Here is a 27,010-nt window from a genome sequence, read left to right as displayed (position 1 = left end):
ACTTTTGTTATTGATGTAGCTACAATGTCTGAATCATGTATACATACATACTTTAGGAAGCTCATTTTGACGTTTGTCAAACATTCAACAGTTACTAATGCGCTAAAAACAGAAGAAATTCAAATATCGCAAGATTTCTAAATCGTGAGAAATTGGAACACAAGGTCGTTAAAGGTCATCGCATGTATCGGTAGGACTCGGAGCATAATTACTCTGAGTCAAAATTTACAAACCATACACAGGTGATTTAAACCTTTGACGTCAGTATTGCTGAGAATAAGGAAAGTATTCTGAGGTCAAACAGCGGTCAAAATATACTTGGGCTTTTGAAACATTTGGAAATTGTAATGGGATGTGTACACATGTACGGGGAGATAACTAAGAGTTGGCCATTGAATCAACAACAGTGATGACGTCAATCGTTCCAAAACAGTTCTTTGAAGCGTATCTATCTCTCAATATTGTCGCAGTGTGTTTTGATTTCGACAACTGTCTCAAAGTGTAGTCTCAGTATATACTTTGACCTTCATTTGACCTAACTCAAAATACCGAATTATCATATATTTTATTAATTCATTTCAGACAGACTCACTAGGGTAATGCCCCCGCCCTTTACACTAGGAGTTAGTAACCGCTGGCATGTATGGTATTAGTATAAATATTTGAAAATGTTTTAGAGAAATGAACTATGTCAGAATAAGCATCAGGCTACTCTCCCGTGGCTATTTTGAATACATTTGTATGAGCATAAAATGTTTCACTGGCAAGCACCCTCCTCCTCCCTCCAAACCTCCCCAGTCATGAACTGAAAGACCAACCAATCAAAGTAAATGTCTTATGATTGATGATGAAAAATCTAAAAGAATACCAACCTATCAATAACCAATCTATATAAAAGAAGATGACATAGAAAGATTGTATAGAAATATTGACCTGTAACATTTAGTTATCATTTGATATTATGTGTATTTCACAGATCATCTGTGGTGACAGAACAGATATAGACAGTGTACCACCATGGCACAGTCACCAATTGGTCGACGTACTTCAACAGATGGTCCCTATCACAGAATTATAATTTCTCCCAGACCAAGTGTTTCTTCTGAAAGTGATGGTAAGTTTGTTTTAACCCTCTCACTTTAAAATATATCTAATTTATGCACATACATATACAATTTTTTTTCAAATTGTGATATTTTAATTAAAAACATGTAATTACAATTAAAATCATGAAAACTGAAACAAAGCACCAAAAATCTTACTAACACTGCTACATTTTATTGTCTGGCTCAACAAAATACCATAGCCGCAGAGATATTTGTTGAGCAAGACAGTAACATGTAGCAATGTTGGCAAGATTTTTGTTGAGCTATTCAGTTTCAGGTTTCATGACTTTGATTGTTTAATATAGATTTAACTATATTTTCCCAATATTTTGTCTTTATTCAGCTTTTTGAAATACTTTGCAAAGGCAGTAATAGTTTAGACTCAGATGTGTATAAGTGACTCATATTTTCCTCAGAGAAATTTTTTTGGGAATATTAAAATTATGATAAAATTGGCCACCACAACATCCATACAAAATGTCTGTCATCATGGTGATGTGAATGATTAGATGAAGGTGATATAAACATCACATGAGTGGATGTCACAAAATAGTATTTCTTGTGATATGAAGTAAACACACAGCTTTTTGGTAGCATTTGGTTCACAAATACCATAATACAATGTATATATATATATGTGTGTGCCCAAAGTAGAGTAGCACAAGCTAATCATGCCAATTCATCAGTGATGGAAAATGTTCATATTTCAAAGCAGTTAAGTAAAGACATTCATCGTATAATTTTAACAATGATGAAAAATGTTCATATGTGTTATCTCAGAGGCTTCCTCAAATTTAGTATTGATAATCATCACATTTAAAATTGCAATAAAAAAATAATCAGATAATTTCTTTTATTAATATTATGAAAGGTCCCTATTGAAATTTATGGAAATCTATTGTAATTCTTTTCTTGTATTTGAACAGAATTTTGTAAGTTGTTACTATATTTGAACAGTACATTTGTTGTTGTTGTTGTTGTTGTTGTTGTTGTTAGTATTAATTATCTAACTATACCCTCTGAAAGTTTCATTGTTTAATGAAGTCCAGTTCAGGTCATTTCTGTAAAATTATATTTGTACATTCTTTAATAGTAACAGTAATAATAGTAACTGTATTTATGTCTACGTGCATATTGTGGGCATTCCGAGAGCAATATACGTGAAAGATTGGACTAAAGAAGTACAGTATCTTTTACAGTGTAGATATCTGATCTGGTTTTAAACTCATCTTGTATCACACGATAAAATGAATAATAAAGGAACTGATAAACAAAGCTCAGAAACTTTGTTGTTAGTTTAACCAGGATTAATGAATGTGACCAAAGTAGTTGGTTTTTATACTGGTGTTGTGTTATGAAAATATATGGTCAATAAAAACTACAAAATTAGTTGTGGACCACTTTTAGTTTTGTTCACCAGCAGAAATACCTGCAGGGGCACACCATATGTGAAGTTGTGACATTTAGGAGTAGAGTGACTCTAAATTTAGAGTGTCTCTATTGTTATAATTTACTACTATGGCAACAAGGTGTATACAATCTAGTTGACATCACATCTATCTCCTCATAAGAGGTCACACTGCACTGGTTGCACCTAACCTACAACCTCACAAATGTTGTGTGTGTGTATTTACACATGACTGAGTAATGGTAATAGGTTGTTTTTTTTATATATTTTAAAAGCAAAATTTCTGTACTGATGCAGGTTAAAAGAATATTTTTGATAATGTATTGTGTTCACTAATGAGTTTTTGACAGTCCCTTTCTGTGAAGAAAATGTTTGAAGTATGGAAAGTGTTCAATGCATTATTTGTATAAATGACCCTTGTCAAATGAATTTACATAGCACTTAAAGATGATCGATTGTGTTTCAGTAAAAATTGCTTTCTTGCAGCTGAGGAAAGAAATAAGATAGAGATGTATGTTTTGAATAGGAAAATGTTTGTTGCATGCTAGTAACTGACTGTAACCTGATATGCAAGGACAGACATGCATTTTCTTCAAGTGATATAGTGCCAAATATTGTTAGATAAATTGTGATTGCCAATTCCTTTGATAATTGTTTAACGCTTGCACGTTCCCACAATAGCGAGAAAGGGTTCAAATAATTATTTGTATGGCGTAAGTATTATTGTTTCTCTTCTTAATATTTAAAGGGGAATGCCACTCCAGGAAATGAAGTCATTTTCAAAAACTATGGGTTCTTGAGAGTCATTTCATTATTTTTCATCACCTACAATTACTTGCAATTTCAGAGAAACATCAGAACATATAGTTTATGAAATATGTCTATTTCCTGGAGTGGCGTTCCCCTTCAAGTCTTCTCATTTATCCAAATGAATGATTACACAAAGTTTGTACTGCCCACAGTGTTTGGATAAATGATATTTGAATGTATAGTGTAGATGATTATTTGTTGAATGTTTAGAAATACAGAAGTTTAGTATACTATTTCTGTGAGTTTGTGTTGAGGCATACATTGTACAGCAACATCAGGCAAAACTTCTTTGGTATTTTGTACAAAGTTTTGAGATGCCCAAAAATTAACAAGAGAGTGACACCTGTGAATAGCAGAGAGTTTCACTCAGACACTAATGGCAACTATATTACTTTGATGGGAACCCTTGTTAAAAAATAAATAAATAAATAAATAAATCTGTGGGTTGAACTGAGGTAGTTTTTAACAACTTACCATCCTCAGTGAATGTTGTTTATTTATTATTGATGTAATGTTAAGTCTTTACCTGTATTCAAAATGTCATTTTATTTGTGTTGCATTACATCTACAAATAAACCAGACTTCAAGGCTTTGATGTAAAGTAGTGCTATTGTGAATGATGTCCTCTGCTGAACAATGCATGGAGGATCTTTTGTGTATGGCTATATGTTAAACAGTTTGAATTTGCATATACCTTATACATACCTTAGTGTTCAAAATACTGTAGTATTGGAATGGCTGGTTATTTTCATTGTACATTTGGTGAGTACAGCATTATACACCAGCTATTTCAAGCTTTCATGTTGATAAGTTTACGTGACCATTTTGAGTTGCTATGAAATTTTGAGTTTTGTTTATTGTAAGTACAGATATTTTTTCCAATACAAGGTTCCTACCAAATGCATTTCTGATCATGTTGATACATGTATGTTTGTCAGCTCGAATCAACTGATTAGTTTTATCTTTACATATTCAAATATTTCTAACTTGAATACACTTTTAACATAGATTGAAAGATTAATCATAAATGTAAAACATGTTGAAGGTATAAAAGCAACCTTGACTGTAAACATCCCAGAAGATAAGAGTAAAAAACTTAGTATAAAACCAACTCAATGAAAATAATCCTTTGTCAACTAAGGTATTCAACTGTTCAACAGCAGCTTGAGACAATCACATGGCATTCATGAAATTGTAGAGTACAAAAGTAGACTATTTTCATGTACAATATGTCCTATCATTATAAGCCCACCAAAACTGTAGCAGTCTCAAAATGATCTAAAAATATGAATAATCAGGAAGGCATTACATGTGTTCCCTTATCAATGTAAGAATGTATGTGTGCAGATTACTGTATATAAACCAAGAACATGAATTCACTTGCAGAGAACCAATACAATGTCCTTTTAACCTTGATTTACCCATGAAAATTGTATATACCGTCAAACAGGAGAGAATTGACATTAGAGTAATAATGTATCGATGTCATCAATCATCTTTTGCTAAAATTGGGACATCCATCATTTCATAACCACCTAGATGACAAGAAACCAATGGGTCCAACCAGTATATTGTTGAATTTTGTCTTTGTTCAAAACTACTATTTCAAGTAGTGTGATACATAGTGAGCGAGCCAAACTGATGTGTAAAGTCATTGTAGTACAGATATACCCAGGCTGTATGTTAGTTCAACCATAGACCCTCCTCTACCTGGTGGAGGGTCTATGGTTCAACCTTGTAGGTTATGTAATTACATATAAAATGTCATATCATGGACTTACACCCATATAACATGATATTGTGTGAACACTGAGAAATAAAAATGGCACAACTATACAGTCTGAAAAATGACAAAATACATGCATTTTTGAAAAAAAAAGGGTCATTTATTGCAGTGACATTATTTCCCTTACCTCCTGAGATTCAGTGAAGGCTTCAAGGATACATAACACATATCATATCATATCAGGTGTCTTTGTATGGTAGATAATATGTCCGGTACAGTTTACATTTATACACTTGTCAGATATTTCATAATCAAATATATGGTGAATCTGGTGAATACTATAAAGTAGCTAAAAATAGAAAACACTTTGCCTTTTGGTATTTCAGAAATATAACAAACGTCTATATAAAAACAAGCAGAAAAATAGTGACATTTCTCAAACCAGAACTCCATCTGGCAAACTTTACTGGGTGTTATCATAGTCTAGAGAATATCAGTGTTGTTGAATCCTCCTCAGTGAGGGTTTTCAAGTCATGGATAGCCTCTAGACTGGGACTACCTGGAAAGGATTGCATTGTATTTATTGATGATTTAATATTAATTAAACTAAGTACTGTGGTGAAATTTAAAAATAAACAATGATTTATACTAACACAAAATACTATATAAATATTCAACCATTTTGTACACAAAGAGAACCAAATATCATCAGGTTTACAAAAGATACAAAATCCAGTATCAAAAGATATCTTTAATTAATTGTTGACAGATCTATCCAATAAACACTGTTCCTGGGTACTGTAACTTATTATAAGCTTGATTTTATGATTATATATTTCCATTTTCAATAAATTCAATGTCAGTCACGTTTAATAAGTTATACACAAAATTATTGTATTGCTCATAAATAATAAATTGTATTCTTAGTCTGATTCAATCAGGCAAATTATGAAACATGTATATTATGCCTACCCAGCAGGTCACAAGTTGTACATGTACCAGTAATAACTTATGATGGCAAGCATTATCAAAGACACATATTTAGAAGTGTCCTACACTTCGACTTCTCCAAAATTAGTATGTCCGGTCTTGGAAGCATGATACTCGGCTTCTCCATAGCCTGTGAGTCCAATGTTACAGTCTATACAGCGTAATTTGAATCTCTCCAAATCTGTGTAGTGTTTCATCTGCCTTGCTTCTTCAGCTAAGGACAGTGCCTCAGCCAAGACAACATCATCTGTTGTGGGAAATGTAGTCTGGATGGGATTGTCAGGATCACCTGTTTCTAAGACCAAAGGGTCATAATGAACTCCGTCATAGATGACCAGAAGCCTGTTTTTATAGCTTTTTGACTCCCCAAAACGATTTATATGTGCAGACTGGATATCAATGACATCAATCTCGACACCATAAAATTCAGAGAGTATAGCGATTTCAATAGCACCACCCCAAGCCTCTTTGCTCATAATCCATGCACAGTATTCAGCATTATCTCTTCCAAGGAAAGCTGAAGTATAGATATTTGGATTTTTAGATACTGTTCTGGCTATCAGCTCTCTCAGTTGTTCAACTGTATCTGAGGATGGTTGTCCATTTTCTATCAGAAAAGAGATACTAGAAAATAGACAAGAATTGTCTGCAGGAACAGGAAGTCTCCTCAGCCGCCCTTCCATTGATGGACTTTTTACTCTGTTCACACGTTTTGCAGGGCCTGCAGATGGATTTTCCTCCACTATCATAGTATCCCCAGAACGGAATGGTAGTGTACGTAGGAGAGCATTTTTGTTTGACAGGTTCAAACTTTTGAGCGGGTAACCGTACAGGATGACTTGTGATTGGCTCGGGATACCGGTCAATGCATATATCTTTTGCATCAGGCTGCTCACAGTAGAATTTAGAGTCAATCCCTCAACTGTATATCTTCCATGTTTGGATTGGCATCGTAGCAAGAGTTGTTTATTTGATTCCATGGTGTCTCTCCAATACCACCGACTTCGCCGGTGTAGACTTGGTCTGTAAATAAGATCATCCAAATTGTCAAAATCGGTAAACATGACCAGCAATAATATCGTGTAAGTAACGTCTTCTTCTATTTGACATTTGCGCTGTTTTGATCGTGTTTTTATAAGCGACGTAGAAGCGACCCGACAGTTCGAGAAAAATCGACGTAAACAAAAAGGTCAAACAGTGACTCACTCGTGATGATGTGATTTTATGACCGATCGGAGTACGAATTGTACAGTACGTTACGCTAAACAAGTCGTGTGGTGACTGTTCGCGAATATCGAAATGATTTGGCTAAGCTTCGAAAAGCATGTAGAATGAACAGGACATGAATATCAATATTTTATCAGAATTTCTTAGTCTAAAACAAAATAAATAGACTCACGTTCGACACCGGTCCGTTCACAAGGAGGCAGCCATGATCGATTATGTTTCTGTCGTTATATGTATGACGTCATGTAAATACTTGGTCTACGTCATCCAAAGTTGCCTACAAATTTTGCAACGTTAGTACGCCACGGTCACGGTGGAGGAAGATGTCTGCCGTTCGCCAGAGGACACCCCTTGTTAGAGCAGGTAATTTCAGTCAATTTCCGTTTCCAATTTACAATTCAATGTTATACGTTCGTTTTTCAATCGTATAGAAAGGCTTGGTTCAATTCTTGAGCTGTTTATGGGACATTTTCATCATAATTATTGTGGTAGAAATTAGAATGAATCGTGCACGTACGAGCCATGCGTTGAAATAATGAATGAAATCTCAAGAGTGGTTTATCTTGTCAGCGCATTATTTGGCATGGGGAGGGGAAAATTATGTGAATTTTTTTGTCTGGGGTTCATCAGTACGACTATTTATAATTTGTGACAAATAAAAGCTATTTTAATATTATAATTTGACCCGGACCCGGTGGAGTCGCATGCAGAGTGCGTGGCGTAAATAAACTAATGAGGGCGCCATAATTTCCACGCACGCATTAGTCACGTTGTCGATGTATTGAAATAAACCACGAGGCCAATCCCCAATTTTCGACCAATGGCTACAGTCGCATTGTAGTAATTAACATGATAAAGATATAACGGCCAGTAGTCGTATCTAGTTTTAATATGAATGGGAGATGTCGGTCACGTCATGACGTCACTAAACATGAACCCTCCGCGTGAACACTTTTACTGCGGAACAGCGTGATCAGATCACACTATTTGTTGAGACCGGTAAAATATCATACGCATTGTGAACAACCACGTTTGCTCTTTGTCACAATTTTACGGCGTTTTATTGTAATTCGACAATATCGCAAGTTTACGAAAATCTTCAAACCAAGTGGTCGAAGGGAAATTGTTTGCCCAAAAGAAAAGGGAATGTAATTCGAAGCAGTTGAGTTTGAACATACGACGTAGCAATATATATAACATAACAGTTAAGGGCTGAAGATTTGACTCGAGTCCTTACCAACACATGTCAGAGGACCTCAGTTGGAGCTCATAATGCCTTTGCCAACACCTATCATTAACTGTAAGTTTTTACAATATTTTTCTGATGATTTTTTTCATAAGAAAAACCAACTAACTGGTTAGTGATAAATCAGTAGCCTAGATGTGTTGTTTCCAAAACATTGTGTAAATCATGTGATTATGCAATGAATTTGATTAATTGTGAATGCTGTGTATTTAGTAAATGTCATTATATTTGACTAAATTCAATTCTTTTACATGTAAGTAATTTGTATGGCTGTGTTGCCAAATGATAAGGTAGATTTAGGATCTAGGGGTGCCATGTATTTGAAAATGTGTTTGAAGTGTCAAAAAGTAAATTTGCCAGTGGTGACAGACAACAGCTGATAATTAAACTTTATTGAAGGGGAGGGGGTCACATCTTATTGACATAAATGTGTGTGACTATATTTTATATTCAGAAGTGTTGCATGCTTGTGTTGTGTTCTGAGTTTTGTGATTTGTACCTCCTAAGGTTATGCCATTTTACAAAGTTTCTTTTCTTAATCAAGTCCACTGCATGTACAGTAAAATGTATACTAAAGTTCACTATAACACTTTGATTAATGAATGCATGGATGAAAGCATGCAGAAAACTCGTGATTCAAGATCATTTGATATCCCATTAAACAACAGAAGTATTATAATGCATGTATTGAGAGCAAGTGTCTTTATTCAACAGCCACGTGCTACATTATATTCCCGACTAGTTTAACATGTTAGATATCATTTTTCGTAACTTTTTGAATCGGGACATCTGGATGCCCTGGTGGTATTGACTGGGTAGGGCTATGTTTATAGCCATACATAATTAAAATGCTTCCCCTGTATGCTATAGAAATGTATTGATCGCTGTTAAAGAAAAGCAAACATTGTATAAGTAAGTTACCCATTGCTTAGCACTGTCATCAAAAGATTTGTGCGTGGATACACAAATGTCTGGTGTTCTGTATGTCGACATGTATCCAGGTCATATGGCAAAGTTTGTTGAACCAAGTGTTCAGTAAACAGTACTGAGATAGATGTAGCCTCAGTATTAAAGTCAAGCTCAGACAGGACACTAATACTTATCTGAGATTATTGATTGTCAATTTTTGATAGATTTAATTTTCACCCAAATAAGCAGTTTGAGTTTGCTGTCTGGCTTGAATGAATTTCACAGGTGTAAGCAAAGTTTAGAAAAATTCTACAGTAACTTTAAATATTGGTTGTGTTGGGAAGATAAGATTAAGAAAGTCACCATTATTGTGGAAGATTCATTTGAACAAAAAATTGTGATTTTGAAACTGACATTTTCTTGTAATTTCTTTGTGAACATTTTCTTTTTTGTTGTCATAGAAGCATAACGGAAACAATTTGAAACTGATTTTTTGAGCATTTGCTTTTACAATGTACAAATGTACCTATTAGTATTGAGTTATCAGCAATGCTTACAGAAATACATGTATTGATTCAGGTATGACCTTTCACCTTCTGTAAACAATTACACTGCAAAAAATGTATACACCCATATATTTCATTAATTACAGGCTTACAGCACTTGCAAAAGTGGCAGACTTATTCTAAAAATGTTATTTTAGGAGTTCAAATGTTCCTTTGATCTGGGTTTTGCAGTCCAAATTGGGTTGATAGATATTTTCTAAAAGGTAGATACATATATGAATAGAGGATTGTGAATATGTCAGTTGTGTTTTCCACTTTGACCTGTAAAGTAAGAAAATTGTTGTGTATCCATCAATATTGTGCCCTTGACCATTATCAGTTTTTAACCCTTTGTTGTGCTATAAGTGTTCTCGTGTCAAAACTTTGAATTACTGATTTTTGGATCTCTCACACACACACACACACACACACACACACACACACACACACACACACACACACTGACTTAAGTCAATGTTAAAAGCTGTTAGATAATTTATCAAGAAAAAAAATTCAGAAAACTTATTCAGTTTGTTGTTGAGTATGCAGGTTCAAGTAGTTTTCTCACCTTTTTCACTTTAAAAAAAAATCTATTTACCAGAAATACTGAATCTGCACAAATATAAACTTATGTAAAAATATTTATTCTGACAAAATGTACAAATCGATGACATGTCAAATATAGAAAATTAAACAAACAGTTGCAATACATACTGATCAACTATAAATTATAATAAGTTTAACATTATAGGAATGTAGATAAAGTTATTCTAATGTCAACATAAAGTATTATTCATTTTGATTTGATGGAATTTTATCGGAATATATATGTTATTCCGTACCAAAAACTTTGACAACACACACACACACACACACACACACACACACACACACACACACCACATCACATGAAAATGTCATTCTGTATCAAAAACTTTATGACAACTTACACACATGCATGCACATTTGCACACACTAACGCAAGACGTTGAGGAACACAATGTATATGTTTTTCATTATTTAGCTTTAGTCAGTGTTGACATGATCACTGTTTCGTGTGAAAAGTTTGAAGTGTGTGTGTGTGTGTGTGTGTGTGGATCAATACAAAGTGCATGATTGAAGAAAGACAATAGAATACAGAGGTATACATAAATTAATACTAACGTAATAGCAAGTAGTTACAAAGTTCAAAACAATATTATTATTCTTCCATGACTGGCGACCATCAACATGTTGAAAATTTTGTCAGAGAATGTGCAACAAGAATGAGGATGATCAAAGCAGTTGTAATTCAGAATCAAAGTAAATGAATAAAGAATAAAGAAAAGAACAATAAAGAGTAAATAAATATTAAATAGTTATTGTAAAGTGTGATGTCACTTGAGACATCAAATGATCCTACAGTTACAATGTCTGATGATATACATGTATTGTTCCATCCTTTGATGATGGTTTTAGGGAAAAATGAACATTTTGTAGTCTGTTTTGAATGTTCAATTTGAAAACAAAACAAAACAAATGAATCTTAACAGGATTTGCATATGAATCAGTGTATGTTACTGTATACAATATTTGTACCAGACCCGTTTTGGCTTGTACATATAGGGTTTGTGAGGCTTTGTATTTAATTTTTAATCACTAAGTAAATTACCAGGACATGTGTTTAATTAACATAACAAAGCCCAGTGTCATGTGATTGCAAATCTTGGGTACTCAGGCTCACAAATGCCTACCTCGTGGAGCACGCATGGGATTGTGGGTAAATTATGCTTAAGACAAATTGCAAATGGCTGCTGACCTGTTGCAGTGCGCTAGTGTGTTTATGAATTGTCTGTTGCATTTCTTCAACCAGATTTTGGCTTGAAAAGAGACAGAGTGGCATACATGGCATTATGAGTCTCTATTTTCCAATAATCTTTGGAAGAGGTACTTGTTTTGTCGTTATAGAGTTATTCTGTAGTGAAAAGGAAACATGCAGTGGTAAAGAGAAACCTAGCACATGGTCAGCATATTCAATATGTTTTCAATCTCTTCTTGTTATACATTGAAAAGTTTCATGTAGTGTCGTTGCTTTCACAGGAGTTTTAGACTTCATTTAAATTCTCTAGTTGAGCTAATTATTGTACTAGTGGAGATGTTGGATCCCAGTATTACATTTATACATGTAAATTACAGTGAATTGAAATGAGATCTGCTTGACCTTGAATAATCTATGTTCACTAGTGTTTGTATTGTTTGTACCAAAGTCCTGTTATTTCTTGGAATTTTATCATAGCAGGTAGCCATTATTGTGAATACTATTAAGAACTTGGTTTCTAGTAAGTCCGTGTAATTACATGCCAAACAATAGGAGGACAGCCTTTAAAGGGGTTAATCTACAGCATGGTTGTAAAAAAAATGATCTATATATGGTCTGAGTAGTCTAGCCAGAAATAGCCCGGGTATGGAAATTCTAACACATCTACCTTTAAAACATCAACCTATTGTGTTAGACTGATTAGCTTCTTGACTGAACTGTATTCATTAACGTTTTCTTGGTATTCTGTGTCTATTTGTATCTCACAATTGCTGAAAATGCAGAAATTGATGTGTACAGAACTGGATGGAAGAAAGGGCTGTTACAGCTAGCATAAGTGATGTGGGAGCGAGTTATTCTAACGTCAAGATTTTGTGTGTTTTTTCTTTCAGCATCATGTCCAATAGCCCATCCACAGACAGTGATTGTTATGGTAGGTTTACCTGCCAGAGGCAAGACATATGTAGCCAAGAAACTTACAAGGTATCTGAATTGGATAGGAATCCCTACCAAAGGTAAGACTTATCCAACAAAATTAGAATTTCATATCGCTATGTCCTTTCTAGTTTTGAAAAAGGCAAATAAATGATGGAAGAAAGTGTAACCCTGTTTTGAAGGGAAAAGACTCAAAAATAGTTTTAAAACGCTGATGGGAATGAGGAAGAAATCAGATGGAATTTTTCATCGTACATATACTCTTGAATATCTTATCAAGGTTTTAAAGAGGAATTCTTGTATGTTTTATATAATTTGAATGTCATATGCTATAGTAGTAACTAGTTGCCCATCCCTTTTTCGAAAATTTACAATTATAAGATTATAAATTATTGATAGCATAAGATAATTGATTGCATTAACTGGTTGCTGTTGTTGACTCGATCAATGATTAGAACTTTCACTCGCCGATCAGAGCTCTCTGGAGATTGGTGACCATGATTATTTATGAGGTCTTAACAACAGTCGAGGGTACTATGATCTTTTTTTATCGCGGACCAAAAACTATTGTAGTTTGTGTGAAATGTAGTGAATTGAAATGAATATACCAGTGTAAATCATTGGTGTACAGATAGAATGAAGAAGCTGTACTAAGTTGATGTCTGTTTTGTCCTACTAGTGTTTAATGTTGGAGAGTACAGGAGGAGTGCAACAGACTGCTACAAAAACCATAATTTTTTTAGGCAAGACAATGAAGAGGCCCAGATTATCAGAAAGTAAGTGACATGAATACGTCTATTGTGAGTCTCCTATGTACATGAATCACAGAGAGTTCATGATAGCCACAAGTGTGGTACTGCACTTCTGGCTAACTAACGTTAATTCTACGCAAGTACAACCAGAATCACAGTACATGTAGATGTTGTGTTGTGCTCCTAGTACCATGTGAGTTTGATTGGTACCATGAACATATAAAGAATATTACATCATTTGGTTTGGAATGTCTTTCCTTCAGAAACCCAAGTTTTAGTTATCATTCTTAATTTGATGTACTGTTGGCTGGATCAATGATTATAACTCACTCGCCGATCAGAGCTCTTTAGAGACTGGTGAACTTGTTACTTTATTTATGAGATCTGAACAACAATTACAACCCCATAGCACCAAAGTAAAGCGTTTTCTGTATGTACCATAATCGTTTATAGCATCCATATCAAGTGTAAAAGTATACTGTTTCATTTGCTAATTGAGCACATTTGAAAGGCCACATGCCAGGCTTGTAAATAAACCAATTGAAACAGTATACTTTTACACTCCATATGAATGCTATATATGAGTGTAACTCATAGAGAAAGTACTTTACTTCAGTGTTTCTCGTATATAAAGCAAAAGAAAATGTTGGTTTGATATTTCTTGCAAGCATGCTTGAGACTGTTATCAGCAAAGCTGTTTTAAAAAATCTTTAGGACTTCCCTGATCAATGTATTTTGAAATTATTTTGTGTACAGAAAAGCAGCCATGGATGCCTTGGTAGATATGTGCAATTGGTTGGAAGTTGAGGGTGAGGTTGCTGTATTTGATGCAACAAATACCAGCAGAGAAAGGCGACAGGATATCCTAGATACATGTTATGGAAGAGGTTTTAAGGTAAATTAGTGCTTGTATTGGTTCAGTCTTGGTGACTTAAGTATGTGTAGAAGTTGTAAGTCTGAAAAATAGAATGCAAGTATTAGTATAGGCTATATATAGACAGGGCTGAAATGGCTCACCAGTAGTGGAAGAACATGGCAAGCGGTGTTCGTACTTGACCATCAAATGTGTAAATACGAATTTTAGGAAAACACCACTATATGCTTTCTCATTGTCGATATTTTAATTTATTGAAAACATCTCACAGACATATTGACATGCTGATTGAAGTCCATAATTCTTTCACTGTGATGATTTACATTGATCTTCTTATTTCAGGTGTTCTTTGTGGAATCAATGTGTGATAATGCCCTTGTAATAGAAGCAAATATTGCGGTAAGTTGTAACATTCGCTATCAGTCAACACCTCATAGGTGAATGTATATCTAAAATGATGATATGTCGTATCAGTGTTGATTATTTTTTGGGAAAAGGAAAACACACCACAGCTGTTTTTTGTCTAATATGAATCAAGAGGTGTGCTGATCAGAAGTTACAATCAAGATTGTCACTTGTCAATGCATATTCTGTGTTGGTCAAAAGTAGGAATCAACAGAGAGAAAATTAATATTACACATTGTACAACTTTGATATCTGTAAATGTTGTTGGTTTGATCAATGATTAAAACTCACTCGCCGATCAGAATTCTCTTGAGATTGGTGACCACATTGTTCTATCTATGAGATCTAGCAACAGCCAAAAACAAAAGTGTAACATCAACATTTTGTTCTTTTGTTTGTCATTTTGTAAATGTTTTGGCACAACTTTTGTGTTATTTCAGGAAGTAAAACTGAGCAGCCCTGATTACAAGGACATGAACAAAGATGATGCAATCAAGGATTTCCTCAAGAGAATTGTACACTACGAAGCGGCGTATGAACCACTAGATGAACACTCTGACAGGTAAAGGAAATAACAGTAATATAATTGGATAAATCTACTCTTTGTGTACAACTTCGGCCTACCAAGCAATCAAGAAATTTCTACTAAAGGGTTTACTAAACAAAAGTGTGTTCAGCACTTGAAATAAATAACAAGTAGCCATGTCCTAAATGGTTGGTGTGATGAACATACCAGTGTTACTGCATCATTTGGTTTTTAGAAGAAGAAAGGGAGATTAAAATTTTAGGGTGTATGCTTGATATTGTTGGCTGGATCAATGATTAGAACCTTTACAGTCATGTATCAGAACTTATCAAAGATTGATGACTTTGTTTTAATTTATGAGATCTAAACAACAATCATGGGATGGGGGGGGGGGGGGTTGATATTTCTTTGTGAAAAGAATTGTACACTATCAAGTTATGCATGAATCACAATATGAACAGTACACAGTTCCTTCAATTCATTGACATTACACTATAATCTATATATCTTATGAACCAGCACCAGTCAGTAAATCTGACCTCATTTACATCATTGTTTACATTTGATTTCAGTGAGAAGTCCTACATTACAATCATGAACTGTGGAGAGAGATTTCTTGTAAATAAAGTTGATGGTATGTTTTATGATTAGTCTTATTCTAATACTGGTAAGCCTTTTGGTATTTTAAAATAGACAGTAACAACATGAAAGTTTTGACTGCATCACTGAAGACTAACTATGGTCCTGGTATATTTCAGAAGCGAACAAATATGTCTAATAACATATTGTGGAAATCTATTAAATCGGGTTTGATGAAAGAGGTTGACTCTTCCTTTTTTCAACAAAACTTTGCCAATGTTTTTGCTTAGGTTGGGGAAACCCTGTGACAGAAAGGGGTATATGGCATAGTTTCCAATACATTATACCATCATGTTGGTGGGGAACCCCACGTAAAATGACTGGAGGAACGCAGGTAGATTTTACCTGCTTACTGCCCTTAACATAAACACTTTTCTGATATTTCAACCCCATGTAGGAAGTCTTCAGGGTAAAAGGGTTCATATTTAAGTTCCAAGAGCAGACAGGGATGAATCTGTTAACTTGAAAAAAAGACTTGGAATACAGTCCAAGGCTGTCTTGTAACAATTTTGTATGATTATTTTCACAGGCCACATTCAAAGTCGGATTGTATATTACCTTATGAATATTCATATTATGCCAAGAACTATTTATTTAACGAGGGTAAGTTACCTGTCTGACAAGTTTTGTATTTTACTGATGTGTAATTCCAAAGGACAATTGCATAATGTCGCACAAGCTCAATAAGTGAACATCATTCGTTTAGGACAAAACCCATCCCCCTAAACAGACGTTGACACATTCGACATCACATGTTCATATATGGTGTAAACCATGATGCAAAATGTAGCGGCCACACCAATACGATGATTGTTCCTGCATGAAATCTTGTCCAAGATGATAGAGAGATCACCAAAGTTACTGTAGTAAGCTTATATTAGTGTCTAGTGATATAACTGTATTGCAATATTTTTGACCAATGTCTTAAGCAAAACTAAGTGTAACATCTGACAACTTGTGTCATTTGAGATAAAATGCAATGAAAAGGGGATACCCCATGTCATGTTATTCAACAATTAATTCGCTTTAACAGTATTCTAACAAATTTGTGTTTTGCCCACAGCATGGGGAGAGTGAGCTGAATTTGAAAGGACGAATAGGCGGTGATGCTGACCTGTCGGACAGGGGGCGACACTACCGTGCTGCATTGGCTGAATACATGACAAATGAACATTTACCAGACCTCAAAGTGTGGACGAGTCAGTTAAAAAGAACGTCACAGACTGCTGAGGGAATTGATGCACCCATTGAGCAGTGGAAAGCTTTGAATGAGCTAGATGCAGTAAGTTGAATTTATTATTATGCCATATCAATTCATCTGGTTGGAGGTATCTTAACTAAATTCTGTTCAGTACTTGAAATAAATACAAAAAAACAACTATGTCCAACATGGTTGTAATGTACCAAGAACAGTACATCCTTCAGTTGCTCTAGAAAAAAAAATATTTCAGAAAATAATTAGGTGTATTCGTGACACAGTGTTGGCTGGATCAATGATTAGAACCTTTACAGTCATGGATCAGAACTCGTCAAAGATTGATGACTTTGTTTTAATTTATGAGATCTAAACAACAATCATAGCAAAAAAAAAGGGGGGGGGGAGCAGTTTGATATTAATTTCTCACAAGCACACTTGGTTGGAGACTAAGAAAAAAATCCTCTGGGTTTTCCAGGTGTGAAGACATAATGCTGGGCAAGAGTAGATTGTTTCTGTAGCAAATCATGATGCTGAGTAAAGAAGAAAATAAATACATTTTTAATCCTGATTAGTTTATGTGAGAATTAGGTCTTTTCTGTGTACATATACAGTAAAGCAAATCATGACAACCCAGATCTTGATAGCCAGTGGCAGGGACATGAATTTTCTGTACTTTCCACCTTCAACTCGTAACATTGCATACATTTTGATATGCCACACATGATATCAACTTATGTTGGGATATTGTCCATGGGGGCCATTCCTTTCTGCAGGGTGTGTGTGATGAAATGACATATGAAGAAATTCAAGAGAAGCATCCTGAAGAGTTTGCACTCCGTGATCAAGACAAGTACCATTACAGATATCCCAAAGGAGAGGTAAGGTTAATCTACAGTTTATTTTTGATTTTCAAACGTGTGTGTGTGTGTGTGTGTGTGTGTGCGTGCATCTGTCCGTCCGTCCGTCCATCCATCCATCCATCTGTGCGTGTGCATGCATGCGTGTGTGTGTGTGTGTGCATGTGTAATTTTTGATCATTTGTAGTAGTACTCATATTTTGAAAGCACTAGTTGATATGAATTTTACATAAGTGTGATATCTGTTGGACAGCAAACCTGTGGATTTGGCCAAGTGGTAACACATGTTTTTGTGATCAGATTGTAAATTTAAAGTTTACCGTGTATAGTTTGTTATTTCGATGTGTCACAGAAGAAAAGTAAGCTGATTTATGAGAATGACATAAAACCTAAAACTACCACTGTAGACTAGACTCAAAGTGTTACATTTTTTGTTCTATTACAGTCATACCAAGACCTTGTTGCCCGGCTGGAACCAGTTATAATGGTGAGAATACAAGCTTTGTTCTGATAACATAGCTACTTTGTTTGTCTGTTTGTTTGTTTTAATGGGCAGTTTAGAGTACAATACAATCAATATATACTGCTTATCTGAAGGAGAGAAACATTCAGATAGCCTTTGGAAGATATCTCATTTAAGAACCTACTTCCAAAATGCACCCTGAAATAACTTCACTTCTTAGAACATGCATAATTGTCAACTTGACAACTATCTGAACCCTCTAATTTACCTACTACCGATATGTTAATGAAACCAATTACATATTTCTTTTCCTTTATACCAACTAGGAATTGGAAAGGCAGAAAAATGTGTTAGTGGTATGCCACCAGGGAGTGATGAGATGTCTTCTAGCATACTTCCTAGACAAAGGCCCAGGTATGCTTTCTCCTAGTATCTTCTTTCCTTTTGAGTTGCACTGGCAGGAAATGATAGAACGTATCAGTAGAACTTCTTTGATATGAAATTCATATATCATAACACTCTACTGTGTATGAATACTTAACAAATGAGTTTGTGTTATGTTCAGATGTTTTGATGTATAATAAAACACAGTGCCCTTGCCCAATAGTAGCCATGTGGGATGACTGAGTTGTGTCAAAGCTATAGAGATCAATAAGAATTTCATCACCATTGTTTCTGAAAAGTGAATGCTATAAGTTCTCAAATTCTTCTCTTTCAGATGAATTGCCTTACCTGAAATGTCCATTGCATACAGTTTTAAAACTTACTCCTGTTGCTTATGGTGAGTTGTTCATCTTTTCTTTGAAGTCTTCGCTTTTGACAAACCGTCACAGACAGCTTGATATTCCTACACTACCTTATAGCATCCTACAAAGATGTGCATATCTTGCAAGACTAAATTCTACCTCTTTTTATTTGCATATGTTTGTTGGTTTGATCAATGATTAAAACTCACTCGCCGATCAGAACTCTTTAAGAGACTGGTGACCACATTGTTCTATCTATGAGATCAAATAACAACAGTCAAGACTAAGATGTAGCATCAATCAAGGATTTGAGAGATCAGATAAAGTATTATTTATAAGATTATAAAAGTGTCTCAATGTACATGTGAATGGTTTACTAAGATTCAACAGAATTGCATCTTTTTGTAAAGATCCCATGACGGACGAGACCTTGGTAGACAGCAACTATGTGTGCGTAAAGTCAGCAATTCATTGGATATCAGCTTCTTCCTCAACTGATTTGTTCATACGATTTCTTTTCATTTAGGGTGCCGAGTTGAAAGTGTGTCTCTAAACATAGATGCTGTTGACACTCATAGGCCAAAACCATCCGTAAGTAACATTTATTTACAGTTAGATTCTCCTTTATCAAGACACAACACAACCTCTGTAGACTTTGTATGGTAGTTGTCTCAGTGAACGTGAACTGAACATGGTATTGGAGCTGTAATGTCAGTTGGAGACTTCACCTCTCCTAGCAGAGAGAATGCAATCTGGGATCTCCTTCATTCTCTATAAATAACTGCCACATCACCTCCAGAGGGTGCTGTTTTCTTGAAAGGTGTGTTGGTTTTCAGATGCAGTGGGGTTTGTTTACAAGAACCATTTGCTGTGTCTCATCTATGCAACTCATAACCATAGTCGGCTGTGAACGCTTCAGTGTGTGTGTGTGTGTGTGTGTGTGTAATAAAGCAATGACAGCAGGGATATCATCAACAAACAGTTAGTTGCCTTCAAGGCAAATTCAAATTTAGGAATGAAAATCATTACTAGGTTGAAAATAAACTAACTTAGGACTAACACTTTTTAGTCCTAAATGATCAGTCCCATTTCAGACTTTAGAAGGTCTTCTGTCTGTCTTGGGTAATGATTATAAAATATGTTCATTGCTACACTTTATAAAGTGACAGTAGTCATCAAACTGGGAAATTGGCTACACAAGACAGAGTACCATTAGAAGTGTTGTATTTCGTCCAACTCAGTATGGATTGTAAAATCGCAATAAGTTGTGGCCCGTGAACAAACAGCCTTGGCTTCCATTGCAGTATTATGTTCAAGAAAGGTTTTTATTGTGACTTCCTACAGTAAAATCCTTACTTCTCTTGAATTATTCATGTTCCTGTTGTAAAATGAATCAGAGTAAGTTTTATAAGACAGTTGTCATAAATTCAAACATTGTAGTTGGTTCTAATGGGGGCCAAGTGATCAGCAGTGGCTACATACATTCAACATCTGCCAAATTCGTGATTGTGGTTTTGCATAGCTCTCATATCACTTCACTAGCACTCTAGCATTTTTGACTTTGATGCTTCATTTGTGCCTCCTCTTTTTGAACAACCCTAGAATTGCAGGTAAAACAATGTTGTTTAAAAAAAGCCTAGCAGTGTGCATGTCACCATTTTTACAAGTATTTACCTAGTAACCTGCATTCTTGTCTGTTTTGCTCTCAACAGCATGTCCAACCCATCAAACGTGAGAAAAGAGAGAGGCGCAAATGAGGGAGCCATTGTTTCAGGAGCTATGCAAAGCTATGGGCAATCATTAGTATGTAACAGGCAACCAACTTTGAAGATGCTAGGGACCACCTCAAAACAAAAGCAGACACACCCCTTCCTTAAACCTACCCTCCTTCCCGCCTGCCTAGTTTTTAGCTAGATACAGGGGAAGGGAGCAGAGGTTTACACACTGCCAGTGGATAACTTTGTCAGGTTCTTCAATAGATATTTGTGCTGTAGGTCTTTCGTGCTTTCTTTAGCAGCATTATTGATGACCCAGAACTGTCAGGAATTATTGTAAAAAGACACTTCTGAGTCAAAATTCCATCGATTATTTTTTTTAAAGGCTCGATCATGTCTAATGATTTTAAAAGCTAAAATGTCATATTTACAGTCATGTGTGTTGGTAGAGCATTGTGACTCAGTATAACTGGAAACATTGCCGTTTAAATAGTTGAACCAGAATGGTTATTGGACCGAGATACTTCACATGCCATTGTAACTTGTTACGTACTACTGTAATGCAATAAGGTAGGTACACTGACATTCCTGATTCCTGTTTGCAAGCATGAGACGTGAAACAAAACAAGACTGCAAAGGATATAGACAAGACTGAAACTCGAACTTGTTTTTATAGATACCTCTAGTATTACTGTCCAAAGTACAGTAACACAAGTGACAAAGCTGTCTGAACTAAGCCGATAGAGTCTTGTGTTTCATCTTGTGCCAAGGAGTAGTCAGTGTGCATATCTTTTCATATGCAAGGATGATACACTAAAATGTATTAATATAATTCTGCCATACTATATATAGCTCGAAAGAGCGACAGACATTGACGACACTTCTGCACATATAAATTTTTTTAAATTTTTTTTTTGTAAATACCACTGATACCAAAGAGACTTTATTAAGTTCAAAGTTCAAAAAGTAAGGACCACTTGAAGGCAGGTTATAGTGAATATGATGTCCAATGTTATCTGTAGTTAAGCTGCATAGTTTGATACAACCTATGAGATGTTGTATGCAAAGGCTGCAAAAGATACTGATTATCTCCGCCTCAAGGTACCTTCCAATTATCAGCCATGCTACTACCATTAACAAATTAACATAGACTGCCTCAGTCTGTCAATACCTTGGTGTCAGCTTAGTGCCAGACAAATTGTAAAAAAAATCCATCCTTACACCTATTTGTACAGCTATTGATTTTCATGCTACAAGCAGATGTTTTTTGTTGTTGTTTTTTTTTTTTTTTTTTTGGGGGGGGGGGGGGGCTAAGTTTCTCATGAATGATAAAGTTATGAGGAGAGATAAGTGTCACATGTGAGATACAAAATGTTTCCATTGAGTGATCAGTCAATAGAAGAAATTATTTATGATCTTATTTAAACAATTATGGTGCTTTTGATGATTATCATCACAACATCAATCAACAACGCACAAATTTATGCCATGGATTTTTTTTAATTATTACATGTGTGATATTGACAGGTGTGTGTTGATGACTAAGACAAATTTATTGGTAATTTATTTGAAACACAATCATTCTATTAAGTTATGTTGGTGTATTGTATTTAGATGTCTGCAGCATTCGGTGAAATGAAAATTTCCTATACGCATTCTGTTCTCAGGTTGAGTTAGGATTTCAGATTCGGATTCTCAACAAATGGAAACAGAAATATATTAAATTACAAATATTCCAGCTTTTCTGACAGATTTAGTGCAAGACAGGAACTCTTTAGTGTTATGGTCACCCTTTGTTAGTTGAGATTATCAGCTTTGGAGCACTGTACCACTAGTCATTTCAGTTTTGATGTTTCATACACACCACGCATCATGACATTGGTTAATTTCTGATATCAATGAAATCATGCTACAAAAGATGTAAGAACTCAGTTTTATCCCAGGTCATGTACTAAGATCATTGCAAATATTTTGTCAATTTCACCAGTTTTACCTCAAGGCTTGAAATATTAAGACAGTTAAAAAAACAACTTTGAAAGGCAACCTGAGCTATATCACTGTGTGAACATATCGGAGCCATCAAACCATTAATGAGGTATGAAAATGATTAATAAAAAGTTTGATTTACATTTATAATTATAGAGATTTGTAAAATATGACAGCATGTGATTCTTCCAACAAGGTTACCTTCGAAATCCGAATCGAAAATAATGTATTTTCATGTTTGTAAATACTATTATATTTGACTGTATCAGTCATTGAACGTAATTATTTGACATTTGAATTGTCCATCACTGTGATCATACATTTCTCTGCGTTACTGAGATTTCATTGAGTGACTAAAATCTACTCTCTTGACTGCCTTTTTTAAAGGGATGATGTAACTTTGTTTGAGTCTCCCCGCTACAATAGAATAACATATGATATAGCACAAGCTTTACAAAATTTCAGTGCTGTAATAATTTCCTAAAAGCAATACAAATCAAAAACATAAGTTTGCTGTGTAAATTATCTAAATATAACGAGATGCCTTTGTTCCTAAATCGTAAATGCTATCCAATGTACAATTTAGAGATTGGAATTTTTCCATAGACTCTGAATTATGCTACACGTTTCGTACATGTGAACTCTTTCGTGTTTTGTCAGAACAGCTCCAAAGGAGTAATTCACACATTTGTTGTATTCAACACGCTATATAGAGTAACACATTTTCATAAATGTAAAGACAATGCAAAGGTTTCTGTATCTAACATTGTTGTCATGGAAACCAGATAATCTTGTATGGAAGAGACATTTAGAAAAGTGTTGACTTGTTATTTTTCCCCCAGATATTATCAACAACAAATACTGTGCAATCATGTTCAAGTGTGGAACTAACATAATTCTGTGGACAATTGATAGGCTTGCTTTCAGTACATAATCTTTTGAAATGAGGTAGACTTTTTTGTCCACTTTGATATCAAGTAATATATCTCAGTCTATAAATTTGGTTGCCCATAGTTACTGACTGGGCTGAAATACTGTTGCTGAATGTACCAATGCAATATTTACAAACTGTGTATAAATCATGACAACAAAAACAGATGCAGCAGAATCTTTCTTTTAAGTGATTTTTTGAATCTGAATCCGTTGGTGTCAAATGATGGAGTACTCCACCATATTCCAACTCTATGTTATGCTATGCTATGATGCCTGTCAGTCTCTCATGTATAAAATGTGGTATCAAATTCTGAGTTTTGAATTTTTCAGTTTGACTTTACATTATATCAAGTTTAGACCTTTATACATGCTTTTTATTTATTGATTTAAAACAACAAATTTAGATATTTTGCACATTGACACTGAATGTGAACTACAGCAAAGTGATATTAGTGTGTCAAGTTCTGTGTTACATGTAAGTAGTGTTGTGTTGGAAATTGATCACATCTTGAAATTTACATGAAAATTCATGGCCAGCTAAGTCATGTGTTTTATATATAAACATCAATGTCTGTTAAATATACACAGTTATTCACTTCCTGTGTGAGTAAAGCAGCTGACAAACTTTATTTACATTTGTTTCCGTTTGCTCGCATGTTTATTTTTTCTATCTATACCCACAATGTGCAGTTGTAAAATCTGTTGACGCGATTATGGAAATTGTGACGTGATCTATTGTAGAAATCAAAGACAACCATGTAAATTTGAGTAAAAAATACTAACATGTGACCCAAGGAAAAATACAGTGGGTCACCAGAAAGTGACTTGGTATGCATGAGGAATGCACAAACATAATACCATCTTGTGTGCAAGATGTTTACTATAACTGAAATCATTATTCGTCACCTTTTTGTCTTTTATTGTACCCCCCTCCCTTTTTTTTCCTTTTTATCAACATCTCCTTATGGACTATTGGTAGATTATATATGTATATATAAATAAATATAATGTTTATGAAGATGATTTAGGATTTTAAAGAAGTATGTGTTATGCTTTATGTGTAAATAAATGCAAAAAAGTTATTAGATATTGTTGGCTTCCTTGGTCCATGAGTATGGTATGGGTGATGGTGAGAGAAAAATAGAGTATAGTACATGTATGTGTGAAGTAGATGATGCCTTGAAAGCATTAAATCACCCCTGAGTTCAAGTGTAATGCTATCCTGGAAACCAACAGTTCAGTTCAGTTCATTTCAGTACAGGGATAAGGTACCCAAGATGGATAATAGAAATCCCTTAAGTTCAAGAATAATACTAAGACAGAGTGTCGTACAGGTTTTTGAAAACGTTGACTGATGTTGCATTCACCACATGTGATGGTAGACTGTTTCATTTGTCTATGATCCTGGGAGTGAAAAAATATTTCCTTGTATTTAGTCTGATGGATGGCTTTGCAAGCTTTAAGTTATGTCCTCGTGTAGACGTTGATGACATTTGAAATGAGACATTGCAGGAATCCAGACCATTTAGAATCTTGTATGTCTGTATCATATAACCGCGAGTCCTTCTTTGCTCTAGCATTGTTAAAACCGAAATGAAGAAGTCTCTGGTTATATGGCAATTTTCTTAGCTTCGGAACAAGTCGGGTCGCCCTTCGTTGTACCTTCTCCAATGTGGCAATATCTTTTTGTAGCCATGGTGACCATGCTTATACACAGTATTCTAGTCTAGGTCTCACTAATTGCTTGTACAGGCACTTAATGATGTCTTTTGATTTGTGTGTAATAGTTCTTTTGATAATTCCCAACATGTTGTTTGCTTTTTTTTGCTGACTGGATGCAATGAGTAGAAGGTCCCAGAATTGAGTGGAGTATTACACCAAGATCTTTCTCTTCTTCAGTATGTTGTAGTGGTATGCTGTTCATCTGATAGACGTTTGATGGGTTATTTGTACCAATATGCATTGATTTACATTTCTTGATATTAAAACTCATTTGCCAATCTTGTGACCACTTGTACAATTTGTCCAAATCTGTTTGTAATGTGTTGGTGTCATTTCCATCATAAACTGGGCGGTATAGTTTGGTGTCATCAGCAAATTTCTTAACTTTAGACAGCATTCCACAATCAATATCATTTATATATATCAGGAATAGCATGGGACCAAGCACAGACCCTTGAGGTACTCCACTGGTGACCGGTTTCCACGTTGATGATGAACCATTTATTACTACCCATTGCTGACGATTGGATAACCATGCCTGGATCCAGCGAACAATATAACATGATAAATCTTGATGTCCAACTTGGTGTAAATGTATAGTCATGGTAATCTTGCAGACTCTGTGTGCCAAGCTGTCATCAGTGGTCTCGCCATTGGTGCAGATGTGTAGTCAAGGTTACCCACCATCCTCTCCACACTCGGCTGTCAATCAAAGGGTCAATGAAAAACTGCAAAGACAAGTTTGTAAAAAAAGAAATATGTCTTGACAAATCCGAGTAGTAACATAACCTAGGATTGACTGATGATCAAGGTTGGAAATACAGTGTCTTTCTTGAAAGAACCATAAAGTCGATTGATGATGTCCTTTTGTGTTACAAATAAACCTAAACTTAATACTTCACAAAATGCTTGGTGTATTCTTGAGGATGTGAAGTCACATTGCTTGCACATGCGTGACTTCAAAATACTGTCCCAGACAGATGGTAAAAGTATACCAGCCCCAACTCTGTTTAGAGACAGTTGTAATGTTCTATTTTACATGGCTTCCTTTTGTGAGAGGATGCATTACTTTTACAATATATAGCATATAGGTTTAGATGCGACTTCTCCCTGTATTGTGAGTGATGTTCAACAAATTTGGTTACAATACAATATTTCCTTTCTACTGAATGGGTGATTCACTGACAAAGCTGTTGAGTCAATAACAAATATCATTGGCTTAATAGGCAAGCATATTTGTGTATGTATGTATGTATGTATGTATGTATGTACTATGTAGTAATTGTACATTTGTAATCAAATACATCATCATAAACCGCAGGCCTCTTTACAGCACCATCCAAATGTGCTCTTCAGAGGGTGCTGTGGCAGCAGAAACATGCTCTGGTATGGTTTTCAAGAGCGAGTCAAATACTGTTGTAGCAAAAACAGTAAAAGCCAAGTATGAAGTGTCGACATGTTCTGTTGATAAAAAGAATTCACATTATTTCGCTTAA

The 27,010-nt window shown here is 35.0% G+C and overlaps 2 protein-coding genes across 7 annotated transcripts in view; one reads left to right on the top strand and one right to left on the bottom strand.

The window, feature by feature from the left end:
• The window catches only part of LOC144439603 (6-phosphofructo-2-kinase/fructose-2,6-bisphosphatase-like), a 32,720-nt gene that overhangs the window by 270 nt on the left and 5,440 nt on the right, over positions 1–27,010 (top strand). Inside the window, exons 2-16 of one of the 6 annotated variants that reach the window (XM_078128886.1) lie at positions 977–1,114; positions 12,656–12,778; positions 13,378–13,474; positions 14,207–14,345; positions 14,667–14,723; positions 15,170–15,291; positions 15,828–15,889; positions 16,424–16,497; positions 16,958–17,176; positions 17,866–17,970; positions 18,395–18,436; positions 18,739–18,826; positions 19,131–19,193; positions 19,685–19,749; positions 25,942–26,346. In XM_078128886.1, the coding sequence (XP_077985012.1) occupies positions 1,018–1,114; positions 12,656–12,778; positions 13,378–13,474; positions 14,207–14,345; positions 14,667–14,723; positions 15,170–15,291; positions 15,828–15,889; positions 16,424–16,497; positions 16,958–17,176; positions 17,866–17,970; positions 18,395–18,436; positions 18,739–18,826; positions 19,131–19,193; positions 19,685–19,749; positions 25,942–25,947 (1,359 nt within the window). In that variant the 5' untranslated portion in view covers positions 977–1,017 and the 3' untranslated portion in view covers positions 25,948–26,346. Of the gene's footprint in view, positions 1–976; positions 1,115–7,282; positions 7,631–7,656; positions 8,568–11,763; positions 11,894–12,655; positions 12,779–13,377; positions 13,475–14,206; positions 14,346–14,666; positions 14,724–15,169; positions 15,292–15,827; positions 15,890–16,423; positions 16,498–16,957; positions 17,177–17,865; positions 17,971–18,394; positions 18,437–18,738; positions 18,827–19,130; positions 19,194–19,684; positions 19,750–20,870; positions 22,180–25,941; positions 26,347–27,010 lie in introns of those variants that run through there. The other 5 variants (XM_078128877.1, XM_078128867.1, XM_078128868.1 and 2 more) reach the window with 5 other exon arrangements.
• LOC144439653 (ubiquitin thioesterase OTU1-like) lies at positions 5,185–7,566 on the bottom strand. The gene is made up of 2 exons (XM_078128896.1): positions 7,440–7,566; positions 5,185–7,063 (listed from the first exon to the last, which is right to left on the bottom strand). The coding sequence occupies exon 2, from the start codon at positions 7,018–7,020 to the stop codon at positions 6,103–6,105; it is 918 nt and encodes a 305-aa protein (XP_077985022.1). The 5' UTR covers positions 7,021–7,063; positions 7,440–7,566; the 3' UTR covers positions 5,185–6,102.

This window comes from Glandiceps talaboti, chromosome 1, assembly GCF_964340395.1.
Source record: "Glandiceps talaboti chromosome 1, keGlaTala1.1, whole genome shotgun sequence".
Taxonomy (NCBI): Eukaryota; Metazoa; Hemichordata; class Enteropneusta; family Spengelidae; genus Glandiceps; species Glandiceps talaboti.
Note: the sequence above shows the minus strand (reverse complement) of the source record. Positions and strands in the feature narration are given on the sequence as shown.

Excerpts from the sequence above, each read along its gene's own strand:
- LOC144439653 (XM_078128896.1), bottom strand. The coding sequence starts at position 7,020 with ATGGAATCAAATAAACAACTCTTGCTACGATGCCAATCCAAACATGGA.